Here is an 18,298-nt window from a genome sequence, read left to right as displayed (position 1 = left end):
AAAATGCGGTCCCTAAAAAGTACAATAAAAAACTCATCAAAGTGGACCCCAAAATGGTATCAATAAAAACTACCACTCATCACACAAAAAAAACAAGCCCTCTCTCAGCTCCATGGATGGAAAATATAAAAGTTTCAAGTCTCAGAAAAGAGCGACACAATTTTATTTTTATAAGGTTCTTGATTGTTTTTTAACTACTAAAATATAAATATATGTATATATATATATATGTATATATATATATATATATATATATATATATATACTGTACATATATATTTAAAAATATACATATATATATACATATATATATATATATATATTTATTAATACGGATATGTTGATGAAAAAATAAGAAAATGATGGCTCTTGGAAGAAATAGAGGAAAAAATGAAAGAGAAAAAACAAAAAATAGCCAGATTCTAAATAGGTTAGGAGAAATGTTCCTCAATCAAGAATGCCTCTTTGGATATGTTAAGAAATTGAGATTTTGATGTAGAAAATCAAGCAGCTCTGCCATTTATCACACAAATTTCATCAACAAAATCTGCAAATGTGACTATATCCTAAGACTTTTCAGAGCAAAAGTTATTTTCGAGTGTCAAGACCGTAAATTAAAAATAACTTCCAAAGTTATAGCGAAACTTCCTTCTTGAGAAGATCATCCTTTTACCTACTGGAAACAGGACATTGTCATTTTTGGACTTCATCATATTTATAATTTTTGAAACTTACATTTATCTAAAACTCATCCATGATTTAGCAAAAAAAAAAGTACAATTTTACCAACATAATATTTAGTCTTTGAATACTTCATTTTTCCAGTAAGATTGTTATTAGAAAGCCATACCTGAAAGCTTTTAGTGTTGATATTCCTCTGGCTGTCTGTGGTCCTCAACTTTGTATCCAGAACTTTCATTAAGGACTCGGTGTTTCGCACATACTGTAAATCTCGAAATGTTCTCAGATCTAAAACTTCCATGGACTGTGAAATGTTCTGTACCTGGAGACAGAAAGAAGACAACACTCATAAAGTAATCATGCTACGTAAAATCTCTACTGTAGGTGGTACCATACTCGAAAGCATATTCTCCAATAATTCTTACATTTATAGACTTCGTACTGAAAAACATGAATACTTCTAAGTCAACCGCCATTGGAAATCTTCTTTCTGAAGGTTGACTATCTCCACTGATGACGGTTTTTTACTATTCAGAGCAGAAGTCTCCAATTTTTGGCTCTTAGTTTCTTCCGAAACTACTGCTCATATAATGATAAGAGGGGGCGTTTGCAACGCATGAAAAATGACTAATATAGAGGAATTTGAAACTATTGCAGATCTTTGCACTTGGATGGTTTTTTTCATTGACTCATATGATTTTTCTTGATAAGACGTAGTAAGTGAATATACTTATGACCCAATTTCACTTACAGTACACATTTATTTTTGGTCTGTTAGCAAACACCTCACTTCACGTGTTATCTGTTTCCCTTCAACCTCATTGAGCAGAAACATTTGGTCGACATTACACAGTGTGCACAATTATTGGGTGAGGATTTGGACCATATCATCATTTTTCCTCAGATTTTCCATTTCCAAGCTATATAAACTCGAATGCTTATCTCGTGAAGGTGATGTGTATTTGTGTAAAGAGGAGGGTGAGGCCTAACGATACAATGCCCTTCATCAGGCAGTGAAGAATTATTAGGCAGCTTGTTTTTCTCAGGCAAAGTGGGCCCAAAAATTTGACAGACTCTGAAAAGTCAGATATCGTTTCAAGTCTTACAGAGGATGCAGCAGTCCTGTAATTGCTAAGATATTGGGGGGATCGCAGAACCAGCAAAAGTTTTGTTGTAAATAGTCACAGGGAGCAAAAACCAAATATGAAGCAACCAGAAAACCATTATCCTCCAGTGCTGTCATATTCCAGAGCTGCAACCTCCCTGAAGGCCAGAAGAACAAGGTGTTCAGAGACACGGCCGAGGTGAGGAGGCTGAGCCCGACCACCACTGAGCAAGACACAGAAGTACAAGATGTTCAGAGACACGGCCGAGGTGAGGAGGCTGAGCCCGACCACCACTGAGCAAGACACAGAAGAACAAGGTGCTCAATGCTCAGAGACACGGCCGAGGTGAGGAGGCTGAGCCCGACCACCACTGAGCAAGACACAGAAGTACAAGATGTTCAGAGACACGGCCAAGGTGAGGAGGCTGAGCCCGACCACCACTGAGCAAGACACAAAAGTATAAGGTGCTCAGTGCTCAGAGACATGGCCGAGGTGAGGAGGCTGAACCAGACCACCACTGAGCAAGACACAGAAGTACAAGGTGCTCAGTGCTCAGAGACACAGCCGAGGTGAGGAGGCTGAGCCCGACCACCACTGAGCAAGACACAGAAGTACAAGGTGTTCAGTGCTCAGAGACACGGCCGAGGTGAGGAGGCTGAGCCCGACCACCACTGAGCAAGACACAGAAGAACAAGGTGTTCAGTGCTCAGAGACACGGCCGAGGTGAGGAGGCTGAGCCCGACCACCACTGAGCAAGACACAGAAGTACAAGGTGTTCAGTGCTCAGATACACGGCCGAGGTGAGGAGGCTGAGCCCGACCACCACTGAGCAAGACACAGAAGTACAAGGTGTTCAGTGCTCAGAGACATGGCCGAGGTGAGGAGGCTGAGCCCGACCACCACTGAACAAGACATAGGATTGAAAATGTCAAGACGGGGCCAAGAAATATCTGAAGATAGATTTTTCAAAAATGTTATGGACTGATGAGATGCGAGTGCCTCTTGATGGACTGGATAGATCGGCACATGGATAGGTCAGTAATGAGCACAGACGTCCACTTCCATTCACCAGCAAGGTAGAAGTGGAGTACTTTGTATTTTGTACATTTGAGTTGTTATTATTCTCACTTTAACTGATGAAAATAAACAATTGAGATGGAAAATTAATGTTTTACATTTAGTAGTATAATATTTCTGCACACTATTAATTGCTCAATAATTCTGCACATAGATATTCTACTAAGAAAAAAAAAACTTCACCTTTTCCTTTCTTAAATGTTCAGGTTTCAGGTTTATTAACCGTTTGGACTGACCGGAAGCTCTGTAGTTTTTCAATAATAACAAACTCATCAAAATATAAATTACCTAATAATTGTGCACACGGTGTATTATCACGAGTTTAAGTTTGCATTTATGGTTTTGTTGTATTTAAGGATTTTTCCTATTTCAGTTTTTCATTGTCTATGTGGATATCATTCCGTCCAGGCTCCAATCAATGTAGTTGGAGCTACACAAACAGCTGGGAGCCACGAGCTTTGTCATTTCTGTAGCATTTATTTTCAGTTCCTCTAATATACAGTTTACAAACTGCTCCTGGTTTCCAACTTCTCTATATGGACAAGTCCCTCCCAGTAACATGTGCTGGTGTATATGTGTACAGTCTTCATTAGCTCTCGAGTATCAACCCAGCTTCATTTCTAGAATTATTTTCCCTTCTATAGCACATGAAAGAATGTGTGCCTTTATCCCTTTCTACAGCCTGAGTGTGCTGCCCTCCCTAACACTTTGAATGCTTTCCCCCTCTCTCTTTTCTGATATGCTGTGTATAACCTCCATCCCAGTCCTATTGCTATCTTTAACATTGGAAGAAGATCAGAGAGACTTTAAAGCCAACAAATCTCTAACATATACGGTCTGTGTCATAATTTGAAAACCAAAAAGAAACAAGATGCACAGCCAAGATAATAGATGTGGGGGCAAAATCAGTAAAAAAACAACTAAGCCAAGAAAAAAAGACATGACATTAATAATAAGCACACAATAATATAATGAATATTTATTGTGGAAACCTCCATTGTTAAAACCAATTAAAATCAGAGCAAAATACAAAAACTCCTGGCATCCAATCTATAGATAGGAAAATGTATACAAATATACGATATATCTTGATAATCAGTCACAGGCACTTACCCTGACGCACGTCACATGTGAAAATGGTTGAAGACAATATAATTTGCCAAAAGTTAACGTAGTGCATGTAGGATTAGCGCTGACATGCTGACGCTTACATAAGAGATATTTTATTAAGAGATGTGAGTCAAGATAGGAAACTAATGCGTAAAAATAAGTAATAAAAATACATAATGAATGCATGCCTAAAATAAAATAATGGGTAAAAAAATAAATAAAAATGAATGCACAGATAACCAGTAACAGATACTTACCACGACGTTGTACCTGTGATATACGTCGTGATAAGTGCTAGTCACTGATGCATTTGTATCCGCTTTTTACCCATGCGCTTATCATGTGACTCTACTGCGCCTGCGCATCATTTGTATTTATGGTTGACATTATTATCTTCTATCATTCTTATGCATATGCATTAACAACCCAGATGTCTTTTGCTGAAGTGCCGATTAATCTCTGACTTGTACCCGATAAGAGAAAATATTCTTCACGCATGCGCCAGCGCGCTGTGTCTATTGTAAATTATACTGCTAATACCTTATGTCTCTTAGTGTCCGCGCATGCGATGATAATAACATTTTCAGGATGGATTTTCAAGACACGATGCTGTTATTCTTGGCAGAGGATATTGCTAATATCTCTTTGAGTATGTTTTGTTAACCCTTTCGCCGAGTATGCTCGGGCGAGCACCGAGTATTTACAGCTGCTCGGTGTTATGTTTGAATCGCTCCCGTGTGCATGATTTGTGACTGTTTGACAGCTTTATTACATGTGAGGAATGTGTAAGAAATAGACATTCCTCACATGTATTAAAGCTGTCAAACAGTAGCAAATCATGCACACGGGAGTGATTCAAACATATCACCGACCACGCTGTAAATACTCGGAGCTCGCCCGAGCATACTCGGCGAAAGGGTTAACAGAACATACTCACTCATCACTAATCTCCTCGAATCACGCATGCGATACACATCACAATTAGAGATGAGCGAACTCGAACTTCAAAGTTCGGGGTTCGTACTGGACAGTTAGTGTCTGGTGCTAATCTCCGACCACAGACTACTCCCGGGAGTCCGTTACAATGTTAAGAGTTTCAGGGGGGATGTCCAAGAGAGAGAGAGAGAGAGAAAGAGAAAATTTTCCAGATCAAAAGTTCAGGTACACATTGTTTTCAATGGGGTTTGGACTCTGGTACAAGTTCTTTAGAATTAAATTCAGGTCGGGTACCAGAACCTGAACTTCCACGAGTCCACTCATCCCTAATCCCAATGAGTGCTTTTAGCTGATGATTGACACTTACCACTGGCAACCTATTACGCTTGATTGTTCATGCTATGCCAATCATTACATACCACTAGTAACTCATTATGTCTGATTATTAATACTATTTATACTTGATGTGGTTTCCCTTTACTCCACTTTTCCCCCTGATGAAGCTGCTATAGGCAGCGATACGCGTGGGATGAGTTTTTCTTGCTGGCATCCTTATGGATTTACTTACCTTATGATCTTATATTATTTAGGATTTCACATTATTAGGTTTGATATATTGATTGCCACATTGGGTGCATATTATTTTTACATTTTGACACTATCTCATAGGTGTTCTCCTATTGTATCAACTATTACTTGTCCAGCAACACATTGGGATTGTTGCATTTAGTTGATTGTAGTGGTTTATTCTTTTCTCTTTATCTCTCATATGGGCCAGCACTTTATACCCTGCTCAAAAAATAAAGGGAACACTTAAACAACAGAATATAACTCCAAGTAAATCAAACTTCTGTGAAATCAAACTGTCCACTTAGGAAACAACACTGATTGACAATCAATTTCACATGCTGTTGTGCAAATGGAATAGACAATAGATGGAAATTATTGGCAATTATCCAGACACCCTCAAGAAAGGAGTGGTTTTGCAGGTGGGGACCACAGACCACATCTCAGTACCAATGCTTTCTGGCTGATGTTTTGGTCACTTTTGAATGTTGGTTGTGCTTTCACACTCGTGGTAGCATGAGACGGACTCTACAACCCACAGAAGTTGCTCAGGTAGTGTAGCTCATCCAGGATGGCACATCAATACGAGCTGTGGCAAGAAGATTTGCTATGTCTGTCAGCGTAGTGTCCAGAGTAGTGTTGAGCCACCCCCGTAGTGTTCGGGTTCGGTTCGGTTCGTCGAACACCGGGATGTTCGAGGAACTGTTCGTCGAACTGTTCGTCGAACACCTTAGAACACCGTCGAACACCGTTAAAACCAATGGCAGGCAAACAAAAACACATAGAAACACATAGAAAACACCTGCAAAGGTGTCCAAAAGCTGACAAACTGCTCAGAAGACACTCTCTTTAAAAAAGCCGGCCGGCAAATTCAGCAGCGGCATACACCGGTACCCGACAATTTAGACAAGAAGGAATAGAGCATCACACATAGATTAGATAGATAGAAACATGTCAGTCACACATATAAGAAGCACAGTGACAGTGTTGGTTACTGCACTTGTCATTTAGTGTAAAGGATTTATTAAAAAAAATATTAGTGTTTTCATGCACCGTCTCTTTAAAAAAGCCGGCCGGCAATTCAGCAGCGGTACGCGACAATTTATAACAGACAGAATAGAGCTTCACACATAGATTAGATAGATAGAAACATGTCAGTCACATATATAATAAGTACAGTGATAGTGTTGCTTACTGTACTTGTCATTTAGTGTAAAGGATTTATTTAAAAAAATAATAGTGTTTTCATGCACTGTCTCTTTAAAAAAGCCGGCCGGCAATTCAGCATCTGTACCCGACAATTTAGAAGAGACAGAATAGAGCTTCACACATAGATTAGATAGATAGAAACATGTCAGTCACATATATATGAAGTACAGTGATAGTGTTGGTTACTGTACTTGTCATTTAGTATTAAAATAAAGGATTTATTATTAAAAAAATTGGCGTGGGGTTCCCCTTAATTTTAGTCTCTAGCGGAGGTTAAGCAGACGGCTGGGGCAGATGTTTGAAGCCTGGGAAGGGGGTAATACCCACGGAGCTTCCCAGGCTACTAATATCAGCCCCCAGCTGAATACATAGCCTTTACTAGCTATTAAAATGGGGGACCCCCCCCAAAAAAATGACGTGGGGTCCCCCCTAATTTAATAGCTAGCAAAGGCTAGGCAGACAGCTGGGGGCTGATATTAATAGCCCAGGAAGGGAGCCATGAATATTGGCCCCCTCCCAGGCTAGAAACACCAGCCGTCAGCCGCCCCAGAAATGGCGCATTCATAGGATGCGCCAATTCTGGCACTTAGCCTCGCTCTTCCACGCTGCCCTGGTGCGGTGGCAGGGGGTAATAGGGTTGGGGTTGATGTCAGCTTATAATGCCAGCTGACATCAAGCCCAGGTTAGTAATGGAGAGGCGTCTATAAGACACCCCCATTACTAACCCCATAGTCAAAGTTAAAAAAAACACAAACACCCAGAATAAAGTCCTTTAATTGAAATAAAGACACAATCCTTTATTGTTCTAAATTAAACCATACTTACCATCACGCCCATTCCAGCTGAAGCCAACGATCTCCTGCAATAAAAGAAAAATAATAAAGCAACCTCATCCTTACCTTTCCATGGTTCCCACGACAGCTTCAGCTCTGCTACATCGAGATGACTGGCTGGACCGCAGCAGAACGCTGCCATCCAGCCTCTCATCCCGCAGACACTGAGAAGCGCAGGCTTGCTTGCGCTGCTCAGCGTCTCTCTGTGACGACATCCAGATGAGCCGAGTTCATGTCCAATGAACTCGGCTCACCTCATGCACGTCACTGACAGCGTGGGAAAATTCTCACGCTGAAGCGGTGAGTGCAGGAGAATTCTCCCACGCTGTCAGTGACGTGCATAAGGTGAGCTCATCTCCAATGAACTCAGCTCACCTCCTGCACGTCACTGACAGCGTGGGAGAATTCTCCTGCACTCAGCGCTTCAGTGTGAGAATTCTCCCACGCTGAAGCGCTGAGTGCAGGAGAATTTTCCCACGCTGTCAGTGACGTGCATGAGGTGAGCCGAGTTCATTGGACAATAACTCGGCTCATCTGGATGCCCTCACAGAGAGACACTGTGGAGCGCAAGCAAGCCTGCGCTTCTCAGTGTCTGCGGGATGACAGGCTGGATGGCAGCGTTCTGCTGCGGTCCAGCCTGTCATCTCGATGTAGCAGAGCTGAAGCTGTCCTGGGAACCATGGAAAGGTAAGGATGAGGTTGGTTTATTATTTTTCTTTTATTGCAGGAGATCGTTGGCTTCAGCTGGAATGGGTGTGATGGTAAGTATGGTTTAATTTAGAACAATAAAGAATTGTGTCTTTATTTCAATTAAAGGACTTTATTCTGGGTGTTGTGTTTTTTTTAAATACTTTACTAGAAATTCATGGCGGTCATGTCTAATACTGGCGTGACCCCATGAATTTTGGGCTTGGGGCCAGCTGATAATACCAAGCTGGCCCTAACCCCTTTATTACCCAGTGAGCCACCGCACCAGGGCCCTGGATGAGTTGGGTACAGCGCCAGAAGATGGCGCTTCTATGAACGCGCCATTTTCCGGGGTGGCTGCGGACTGCAATTTGTAGCGGGGGGGGGCCCAGAAAGCTTGGGCCTCCCTGCGCTGCGGATTCCAGCCCCCAGCTGCCTAGTTGTACCTGGCTGGACACAAAAATAGGGCGAAGCCCCACGTACTTTTTTTTTAATTATTTCATGAAATTCATGAAATAATTAAGAAAAAAAGGCCTTCCCTATATTGTTGTGTCCGGCCAGGTACAAATAGGCAGCTGGTGGTTGGGGGCAGCCCGTTCCTGCCTGCTGTACCTGGCTGGACACAAATATAGTGCGAAGCCCCACTTCAATTTTTTTTAATTATTTCATGAAATTCATGAAATAATTAAGAAAAAAAGGCCTTCCCTATATTGTTGTGTCCGGCCAGGTACAAATAGGCAGCTGGTGGATGGGGGCAGCCCGTTCCTGCCTGCTGTACCTGGCTGGACACAAATATAGTGCGAAGCCCCACTTCAATTTTTTTTAATTATTTCATGAAATTCATGAAATAATTAAGAAAAAAAGGGCTTCCCTATATTGTTGTGTCCGGCCAGGTACAAATAGGCAGCTGGTGGATGGGGGCAGCCCGTTCCTGCCTGCTGTACCTGGCTGGACACTAATATAGTGCGAAGCCCCACTTCAATTTTTTTAAATTATTTCAGGAAATTCATGAAATAATTTAAAAAAAATTGACGTGGGGCTTCGCACTATATTTGTGTCCAGCCAGGTACAGCAGGCAGGAACGGGCTGCCCCCAACCACCAGCTGCCTATTTGTACCTGGCCGGACACAACAATATAGGGAAGCCCTTTTTTTCTTAATTATTTCATGAAATAATTTAAAGAAAATTGACGTGGGGCTTCGCCCTGTTTTTGTGTCCAGCCAGGTACAACTAGGCAGCTGGGGGCTGGAATCCGCAGCGCAGGGAGGCCCAAGCTTTCTGGGCCACCCCCGCTGCAAATTGCAGTCCGCAGCCACCCCGGAAAATGGCGCGTTCATAGAAGCGCCATCTTCTGGCGCTGTACCCAACTCATCCAGGGCCCTGATGCGGTGGCTCACTGGGTAGTAAAGGGGTTAGGGCCAGCTTGGCATTATCAGCTGGCCCTAAGCCCGAAATTCATGGGGTCACGCCAATATTAGACATGACCACCATGAATTTCTAGTAAAGTATTTAAAAAAAACACAACACCCAGAAAAAAGTCCTTTAATTGAAATAAACACACAATTCTTTATTGTTCTAAATTAAACCATACTTACCATCACGCCCATTCCAGCTGAAGCCAACGATCTCCTGAAATAAAAGAAAAATAATAAAGCAACATCATCCTTACCTTTCCATGGTTCCCAGGACAGCTCCAGCTCTGCTACATCGAGATGACAGGCTGGACCGCAGCAGAACGCTGCCATCCAGCCTGTCATCCCGCAGACACTGAGAAGCGCAGGCTTGCTTGCGCTCCACAGTGTCTCTCTGTGAGGGCATCCAGATGAGCCGAGTTATTGTCCAATGAACTCGGCTCACCTCATGCACGTCACTGACAGCGTGGGAAAATTCTCCTGCACTCAGCGCTTCAGCGTGGGAGAATTCTCACACTGAAGCGCTGAGTGCAGGAGAATTCTCCCACGCTGTCAGTGACGTGCAGGAGGTGAGCTGAGTTCATTGGACATGAGCTCACCTTATGCACGTCACTGACAGCGTGGGAAAATTCTCCTGCACTCAGCGCTTCAGCGTGGGAGAATTCTCACGCTGAAGCGCTGAGTGCAGGAGAATTCTCCCACGCTGTCAGTGACGTGCAGGAGGTGAGCTGAGTTCATTGGACATGAGCTCACCTTATGCACGTCACTGACAGCGTGGGAGAATCCTCCTGCACTCACCGCTTCAGCGTGAGAATTTTCCCACGCTGTCAGTGACGTGCATGAGGTGAGCCAAGTTCATTGGACATGAACTCGGCTCATCTGGATGTCGTCACAGAGAGACGCTGAGCAGCGCAAGCAAGCCCGCGCTTCTCAGTGTCTGCGGGATGAGAGGCTGGATGGCAGCGTTCTGCTGCGGTCCAGCCTGTCATCTCGATGTAGCAGAGCTGAAGCTGTCGTGGGAACCATGGAAAGGTAAGGATGAGGTTGCTTTATTATTTTTCTTTTATTGCAGGAGATCGTTGGCTTCAGCTGGAATGGGCATGATGGTAAGTATGGTTTAATTTAGAACAATAAAGGATTGTGTCTTTATTTCAATTAAAGGACTTTATTCTGGGTGTTTGTGTTTTTTTTAACTTTGACTATGGGGTTAGTAATGGGGGTGTCTTATAGACGCCTCTCCATTACTAACCTGGGCTTGATGTCAGCTGGCATTATAAGCTGACATCAACCCCAACCCTATTACCCCCTGCCACCGCAGCAGGGCAGCGTGGAAGAGCGAGGCTAAGTGCCAGAATTGGCGCATCCTATGAATGCGCCATTTCTGGGGCGGCTGACGGCTGGTGTTTCTAGCCTGGGAGGGGGCCAATATTCATGGCTCCCTTCCTGGGCTATTAATATCAGCCCCCAGCTGTCTGCCTAGCCTTTGCTAGCTATTAAATTAGGGGGGAACCCACGTCATTTTTTTGGGGGGGTCCCCCATTTTAATAGCTAGTAAAGGCTATGTATTCAGCTGGGGGCTGATATTAGTAGCCTGGGAAGCTCCGTGGGTATTACCCCCTTCCCAGGCTTCAAACATCTGCCCCAGCCGTCTGCTTAACCTCCGCTAGAGCCTAAAATTAAGGGGAACCCCACGCCAATTTTTTTAATAATAAATCCTTTATTTTAATACTAAATGACAAGTACAGTAACCAACACTATCACTGTACTTCATATATATGTGACTGACATGTTTCTATCTATCTAATCTATGTGTGAAGCTCTATTCTGTCTGTTATAAATTGTCGGGTACCGCTGCTGAATTGCCGGCCTTCTTTTTTAAAGAGACGGTGCATGAAAACACTATTATTTTTTTTGATAAATCCTTTACGCTAAATGACAAGTACAGTAAGCAGCACTGTCACTGTACTTCATATATATGTGACTGACATGTTTCTATCTATCTAATCTATGTGTGATTCTCTATTCTTTCTATTCTAAATTGTCGGGTACCACTGCTGAATTGCCGGCTGGCTTTTTTAAAGAGACGGTGCATGAAAACACTATTATTTTTTTTGATAAATCCTTTACGCTAAATGACAAGTACAGTAAGCAGCACTTTCACTGTACTTCGTATATATGTGGCTGACATGTTTATATCTATCTAATCTATGTGTGAAGCTCTATTCTTTCGGTTCTAAATTGTCGGGTACAGGTGTATGCCGCTGCTGAATTGCCGGCTTTTCATGTTTCACTGTTGGCACTGTTCCCATCGATTTGGGCAATCACTGTAATGCCACAACCACCATGGCTGTGGCATTACAGTGAGTGGCAGACAATCCCTGCATGATTGGTGCTCTAAATAGCGCCAGACATGCAGGACACGCTTTTGGTGCACGAACAGTTATCGAACATAACCTCGAACAGCCGAATTTTTTGCAAATCGTTCGCGTTCGTCGAACAACTCGAACACCGCCCAAAACAGCTCGAATTTGAGATTGGCGAACAGTTCTAGTCGAACACCGCTCATCTCTAGTCCAGAGGCTGGAGGTGCTACCAGGAGACAGACCAGTACACCAGGAGATGTGGAGGGGGCCGTAGAAGAGCAACAACCCAGCAGCAGGACCTCCGCCTTTGTGCAAGGAGGAACAGGAGGAGAACTGCCGGAGCCCTACAAAATGACCTCCAGCAGGCCACAAATGTGCATGTCTCTGCACAAACGGTTAGAAACCGACTCCATGAGGGTGGTATGAGGCCCTGACATCCACAGATGGGGGTTGTGCTCACAGCCCAACCCCGTGCAGGAAGCTTGGAATTTGCCACAGAACACCAGGATTGGCAAAGTCGCCACTGGCGCCCTGTGCTCTTCACAGATGAAAGCAGGTTCACACTGAGCACATGTGACAGACGTGACAGAGTCTGGAGACGCTGTGGAGAGTGATCTGCTGCCTGAAACATCCTTCAGCATGACCGGTTTGGCAGTGGGTAATGGTGTGGGGTGGCATTTCTATGGAGGGCCGCACAGCTCTCCATGTGCTCACCAGAGGTAGCCTGACTGCCATTAGGTACCGAGATGAGATCCTCAGACCCCTTGTGAGACCATATGCTGGTGCGGTTGGCCCTGGGTTCCTCCTAATGCAGGACAATGCCAGACCTCATGTGGCTGGAGTGTGTCAGCAGTTCCTGCAAGAGGAAGGCATTGAAGCTATGGACTGGCCCGCCCGTTCCCCAGACCTGAATCCGATTGAGCACATCTGGGACATCATGTCTCGCTCCATCCACCAATGTCACGTTGCACCACAGACTGTCCAGGAGTTGGCGGATGCTTTAGTCCAGGTCTGGGAGGAGATCCCACAGGAGGCCATCCGCAACCTCATCAGGAGCATGCCCATGCGTTGTAGGGAGGTCATACAGGCACGTAGAGGCCACACACAATACTGAGCCTCATTTTGACTTGTTTTAAGGACATTACATCAAAGTTGGATCAGCCTGTAGTGTGTTTTTCCACTTTAATTTTGAGGGTGACTCCAAATCCAGGCCTCCATTGGTTAATAAATTTGATTTTCATTGATGATTTTTGTGTGATTTTGTTGTCAGCACATTCAACTTTGTACAAAACAAAGTATTCAATGAGAATATTTCATTCACTCAGATCTAGGATGTGTTATTTGAGTGTTCCCTTTATTTTTTTGAGCAGTGTATATTATGGTCATTACACCTTTATTGTATTTATAGGAAACATTTTTCCTTATTTGTATTTATCATTATATACACTTATTGACTCTTCACTATAATAAGTGTATTTCATTATATTATTAAGGGGATATTTTTCCTCAATTATTTACATATGCTTTTCTAATGTTTCATTATCAGGATATATCTTACATGATGAGCGACTATGTTTGGTTAACCCTTTCGGCGAGTATGCCCGGGTGAGCACCGAGTATCTTCAGCGTATTCGGTGTTATGTTTGAATCACTCCCGTGTGCATGAGTTGCAACTGTTTGACAGCTTTAATACATGTGAGCAATGCTCCTTTCTTTAACATTCCTCACATGTACTAAAGCTGTCATACAGTCGCAAATCATGTTCACGGGAGTGATTCAAACAAAACACCGAGTACGCTGAAGTTACTCCGCCGTAAGGGTTATCCGAACATACTCGCTCATCACCAATTTGTATACATTTTCCTACCAATATATTGGAATGTTCGTATTTTGCTTTGATTTTAATTGGTTTCAACTATGGAGGTTTTCACAATAAATATTCATTATATTATAATTTGAAAACCGACTTATCCTACACCTCTATATTAAAGTCAGCTCACTATTTGGGTGGTGTCCTAGTGTATCCAACTCAAAGGAACCAGAAGAAACATCTCCTTCTGCCCTCCTACAAGGAAATGTAGTTTACGCAACCATTTAGAACCCCAGGAAGAAGAAGACTATACGAAAAACTTTTGATAGGAAGTCGTAATATTAGAAAGGGTCGTAGATTACATCTAAGAAACATGGATGTTTAACTGCAGCTCTGTTTCATATCAATGATCAGCATTTTCTTCTTTTTTTACAAACCGATGAATATAAATTTCACTATATTTCAATTTCATTTGATTCAATGAGTATCACTTCCGCTCATGCAGCTCATGAGAAGATTTCTTCCACCTGAGCGAAAACAACTGTTCTTTCCTCTTGGCTGATTTATAATACTGTAAATACTCGCCCCCCAATCATACAATCCTCTGTAAACCAACAGAAAATTAATTATGATTCGTTCAGCAAGAAACTTCTAAATGGCGCAGGTGCTCACTCATGACAATAGAGATATGCCGGAATTATTTGCAGCTGTAGACATTTCCAAATTGGCACAATGAAACGATGTATGAAAATGAAATAAAATCTTCTCTTCGGTGCTGTCCCCCCCAATACCCGACCTCATCTATAGTCTTTGGATCTAAGGACTAACAAAGATATATAATCTATGCCTAATGAAAACAAAAAACGTTTTCTATCACGAGTTGTTTTTCTCAGAATGTGACCTCCATTGGAAAGAATCGAAACGCTAAGAAGTGGACTTTATATTGTATACTCACAGGCAGGGAATCTCGGCTATTATGTAACCTTACCTCGATGCAAAAGAGACCGTCTATTGTGTATGAAGACGAATAATAGTCAGGGAATCTAGAGCAGATGCACAATGAGAGCGGGAGGGGTGGAGGGACTAGAAAACATGGAAAGGTTTTAATATGCTTTTACTTAGACTGGTGACCAAAGACGGTCGAAAAGTTGCAAATCCTTCCAGTTCTCAATTTTTGCTCATGTCTACAACTATGCATCTGGGTAGGGCAGCATTAGGGCGGTGAGAAAATGTATAGAGATCATTTGTAAATTTCACTTAAAGTGGTTGTCCCATCTTGTTGATCAGGAGCACACCTCTCCTCTTCCTCGTGTCTTCCAGGTTGCCAGGGGAGCTGTGCAGTCCTGATTGATAGACAGTTCAGACAAGTGGCAACTTTCTTCTCCTACCCCAAACTATGTGCTCTCTGATGCTGCTAAGGCAGAAGATGTAAGGCAGCTTTACCTTTGAAAACATCAAAGAGCACAGTAGCATTTTAAAGGGAACCCTTCAGATCCGATGACGCTATTAACCTGCAGATATAGGGTTACTCTGAAGGTCAATAGCATTATGATGGTGTCTGGCCACAGTACTGAAAGTTTGGCACCTGGGAGACAATAAACTTTATTTCTCCCTGAAGCCGCCAGTTTTCGGTCATGCAGGCATGCCCGGAGCAATTAAAATCACCGCTCCCAGAACAAAGAGCGATGGCTGTAAATATGCCATGGCACTGATTGACAGCTGGCTCTGCAGTGCATCGGTGCAGGGTCCCACCACTGTAATTCACACCAATCCTAAATTGCCCCAATGAAAGGGAGTAGTGGTCACTAGAGACAACAAATTCAAATAGTGCTTCTCTGGTCCAACATGCAGTCCGCTCCTCCATGACAGCCAGTTTTCTATTCTGCATCCGGCATCCTTGGTACCTCTGATGCTTACTGGGACCAAAGAAATTATGCCTTTGTACAATTCACATCATGATGTTACATTAGGCCTAGCGACTAGTCCCCATGTGACGCCAATAAGTGTCAGAGGAGACCAGGGTGCCGGGTCTATAATGTCTGCCGCAGAAGTGGAAACTGGGTGCCATGGTGGACAAAACTGAATGATGGAATTGGGCATCATGAACCAAATGCATGCAAGCCACAGCTCCATTCATTGTCTATAGGACTGCCAGAGATAACAAATACTATGGCCCCGATTCATCAAGATTGTAATTTTTAAAGCAGAACTTGATAAGGGAGCGGGGAGAAGTTAAATTTGCGGAGTAAGAAGAGCCTCCTCTCTTCTTGAGATTGACCAGGGGTCGTTGTGCCCCTGTCTTGCACCGGCTCCAGCTACTTTGCCTGAGCTAGGCAAAAATGACATGAAAACGTCAAAAGTCTCAAGATTTTTGAGGAGCCTTGTATTGCACAAAAAAATTGAGATTTTTTAAAGCTTTTTGCATGATAATTCTGCTGTAAAAGCTTTGATGAATCAGGGCCTACGACATTTTTTTGTGTCATTTTCCATCATACTCTGGTTATGGGCTATATTTAATAAATCTGTACGTACAGCTCTGTCTGTATCTATCCTCTATGTAAAGTGTATTAAAACAAGCCGACGTCATAAGGTTTGTAGATTGGCAAACAATCCTAATTTCTATTAATTTGTTTTTCAAATCAGATTGGAAATCATTTGCATTGCTATTTTTAAACCCTTCCTGGTAATTTAATTAACACAAGTATAATTCAGTAGGTCATACTTACTTACATCTCTTTATGGAGGTTCTATTGATGTGATAATAAAGTGGATTATCTGGTAGGCATGCGTGACAACTGGGTATCTCCTTGCTTTGGAATCTGAAGTGTCTAACTGGATTATTCAGTCTATATACAATTGCACTTGACCCTAAACCACACATCCCATATTAAATTAATATTATTATAATTGGTTGGAAGATCTTAAATGGTTCTCCAGCATCTCTCACTTCCTCATTAGCTGCTGAGAAGCCGATAATGTTGCGTTGACAGGTGCCTGCCAGAAGAGTGGGCGGCCGGAAAGTATTGTACTGTACATACATTATATTCTAAGGAATACCTTACAGCCATGGACGAGACCTATTAGACGCCTGCTGGCAATACGTCACCACTACCTCGCACCTCACCATGTTTAAAAAACCCTTTGAGAAGTCACATGTAGGTGCAGGAACATTGGAGGAGATTTGCTAGGTATCTTCTCTTTGTCGGGTCTAGTTTTAGTTCTCTGGGTTCTCCATCACCTGATCTATAAGACTACTGATCCTGCTCCAGTTTTATTGCCTTGGTATAAGTTTCTTTTCAAAATAGTGGGCCCATTCCTGACATAATATAGGGCCCTATGAATATGTGTCATGTGCCTTATATCTCTATACATACAGTGTGCAACCTGACAAAATAATCTGCACATGTAAATCCTATTAAAAAAAATACATATACTGTATATCTCAATATATATCTCAATATATATCTCAATCAACGGTAAAAAAGAAAATCCAAGGAAATTCCACATGAAGGGCCCTAGTGAATAGACAATCTCTGGTCAAGTTGTGGTGCCGGGAATGTGGAGTGGCTTCCAGGTCAGATAAGGTAGAGAGGTCCATTAAGATAAAGCTCCAGCACCAGGAAAAGAAAAAAATTGAACAAAACTTTTACTGTTTACTATGAAACCATAACAGGGAAGTACAGAAAGTTAAAAATAGATAGGATCCATAAGCTAACGCGTTTCGGGTTGAAACAACCAGCTATGAATAAGGGTTCCTTCAATCCGAAATGCGTAAGCTTAGGAATCCTATCTAAGTTATGTTTTATTTTTTTCTTTTCATGGTGCTGGAGCTTTATCCTACCAGAAATATAAATCCTGTCTAGGGTCCAGACTACACAGGTACCTGGGGATTGCCTCCTTGTGAATACAATAGTTTCAGAAAGAAAATAAACATGAGGCAAAATTTGATGGTTGGATTTGGGATTTGTGACAGCCTCAAGATCACTTGCAATATATTTTAACCAAAGGAAAACATTACAGTCACATCTTGGTACATATTTAACAATATTATCATGACTCAAACCAAGACATTTAAGCAGCCCTATTTAGTGATGGGCGAAAATGAATAGTAAAGTTCAGAGTCCGTACCGAACACCTAGTGTTCGTGCATGGACCCCAAACAAGGACTTTTCCAGGAATTCCGTGTTACTGTTTGGGTTCGGCAGCCCGAACATCGGCTGTTTCCTGCACTGTCATCTGTGTGACAGCGCGAAAAACACCAGCGGCTATGATCGTCGGTAACATCGTTACCGCCAGTCAGAGAGCTGCGGTTCCTACGTTGTCAGATGACAGCATGTGAGCCAGCAGCTCTGGCAGGTGTCAGATGATGAGAGTATGAATATAGGGGGGACCCCATGTCATCTTTTTTTGGGGGGTCTCCTCTTTAATAATCAGTAAAGGCTAAGCAAACAGACGTGAGCTGATATTAATAGCATAGGAACCTCTATGGCTATTGGATCCTTCCAAG

General features: G+C 42.6%; 1 protein-coding gene across 2 annotated transcripts in view; it reads right to left on the bottom strand.

Annotated features, from left to right (window-relative positions):
- OLFM2 (olfactomedin 2) overlaps positions 1–18,298 on the bottom strand; it is a 470,277-nt gene that overhangs the window by 122,761 nt on the left and 329,218 nt on the right. For both annotated transcript variants that reach the window (XM_073654168.1, XM_073654169.1), the window contains exon 3: positions 851–1,003. In XM_073654168.1, coding sequence (XP_073510269.1) covers positions 851–1,003 — 153 coding nt within the window. The remainder of the gene's footprint in view (positions 1–850; positions 1,004–18,298) is intronic.

Source organism: Phyllobates terribilis, unplaced genomic scaffold (genome assembly GCF_046119375.1).
Source record: "Phyllobates terribilis strain yellow unplaced genomic scaffold, ASM4611937v1 Scaffold_11__3_contigs__length_659146591, whole genome shotgun sequence".
Lineage (NCBI taxonomy): Eukaryota > Metazoa > Chordata > Amphibia > Anura > Dendrobatidae > Phyllobates > Phyllobates terribilis.
Note: the sequence above shows the minus strand (reverse complement) of the source record. Positions and strands in the feature narration are given on the sequence as shown.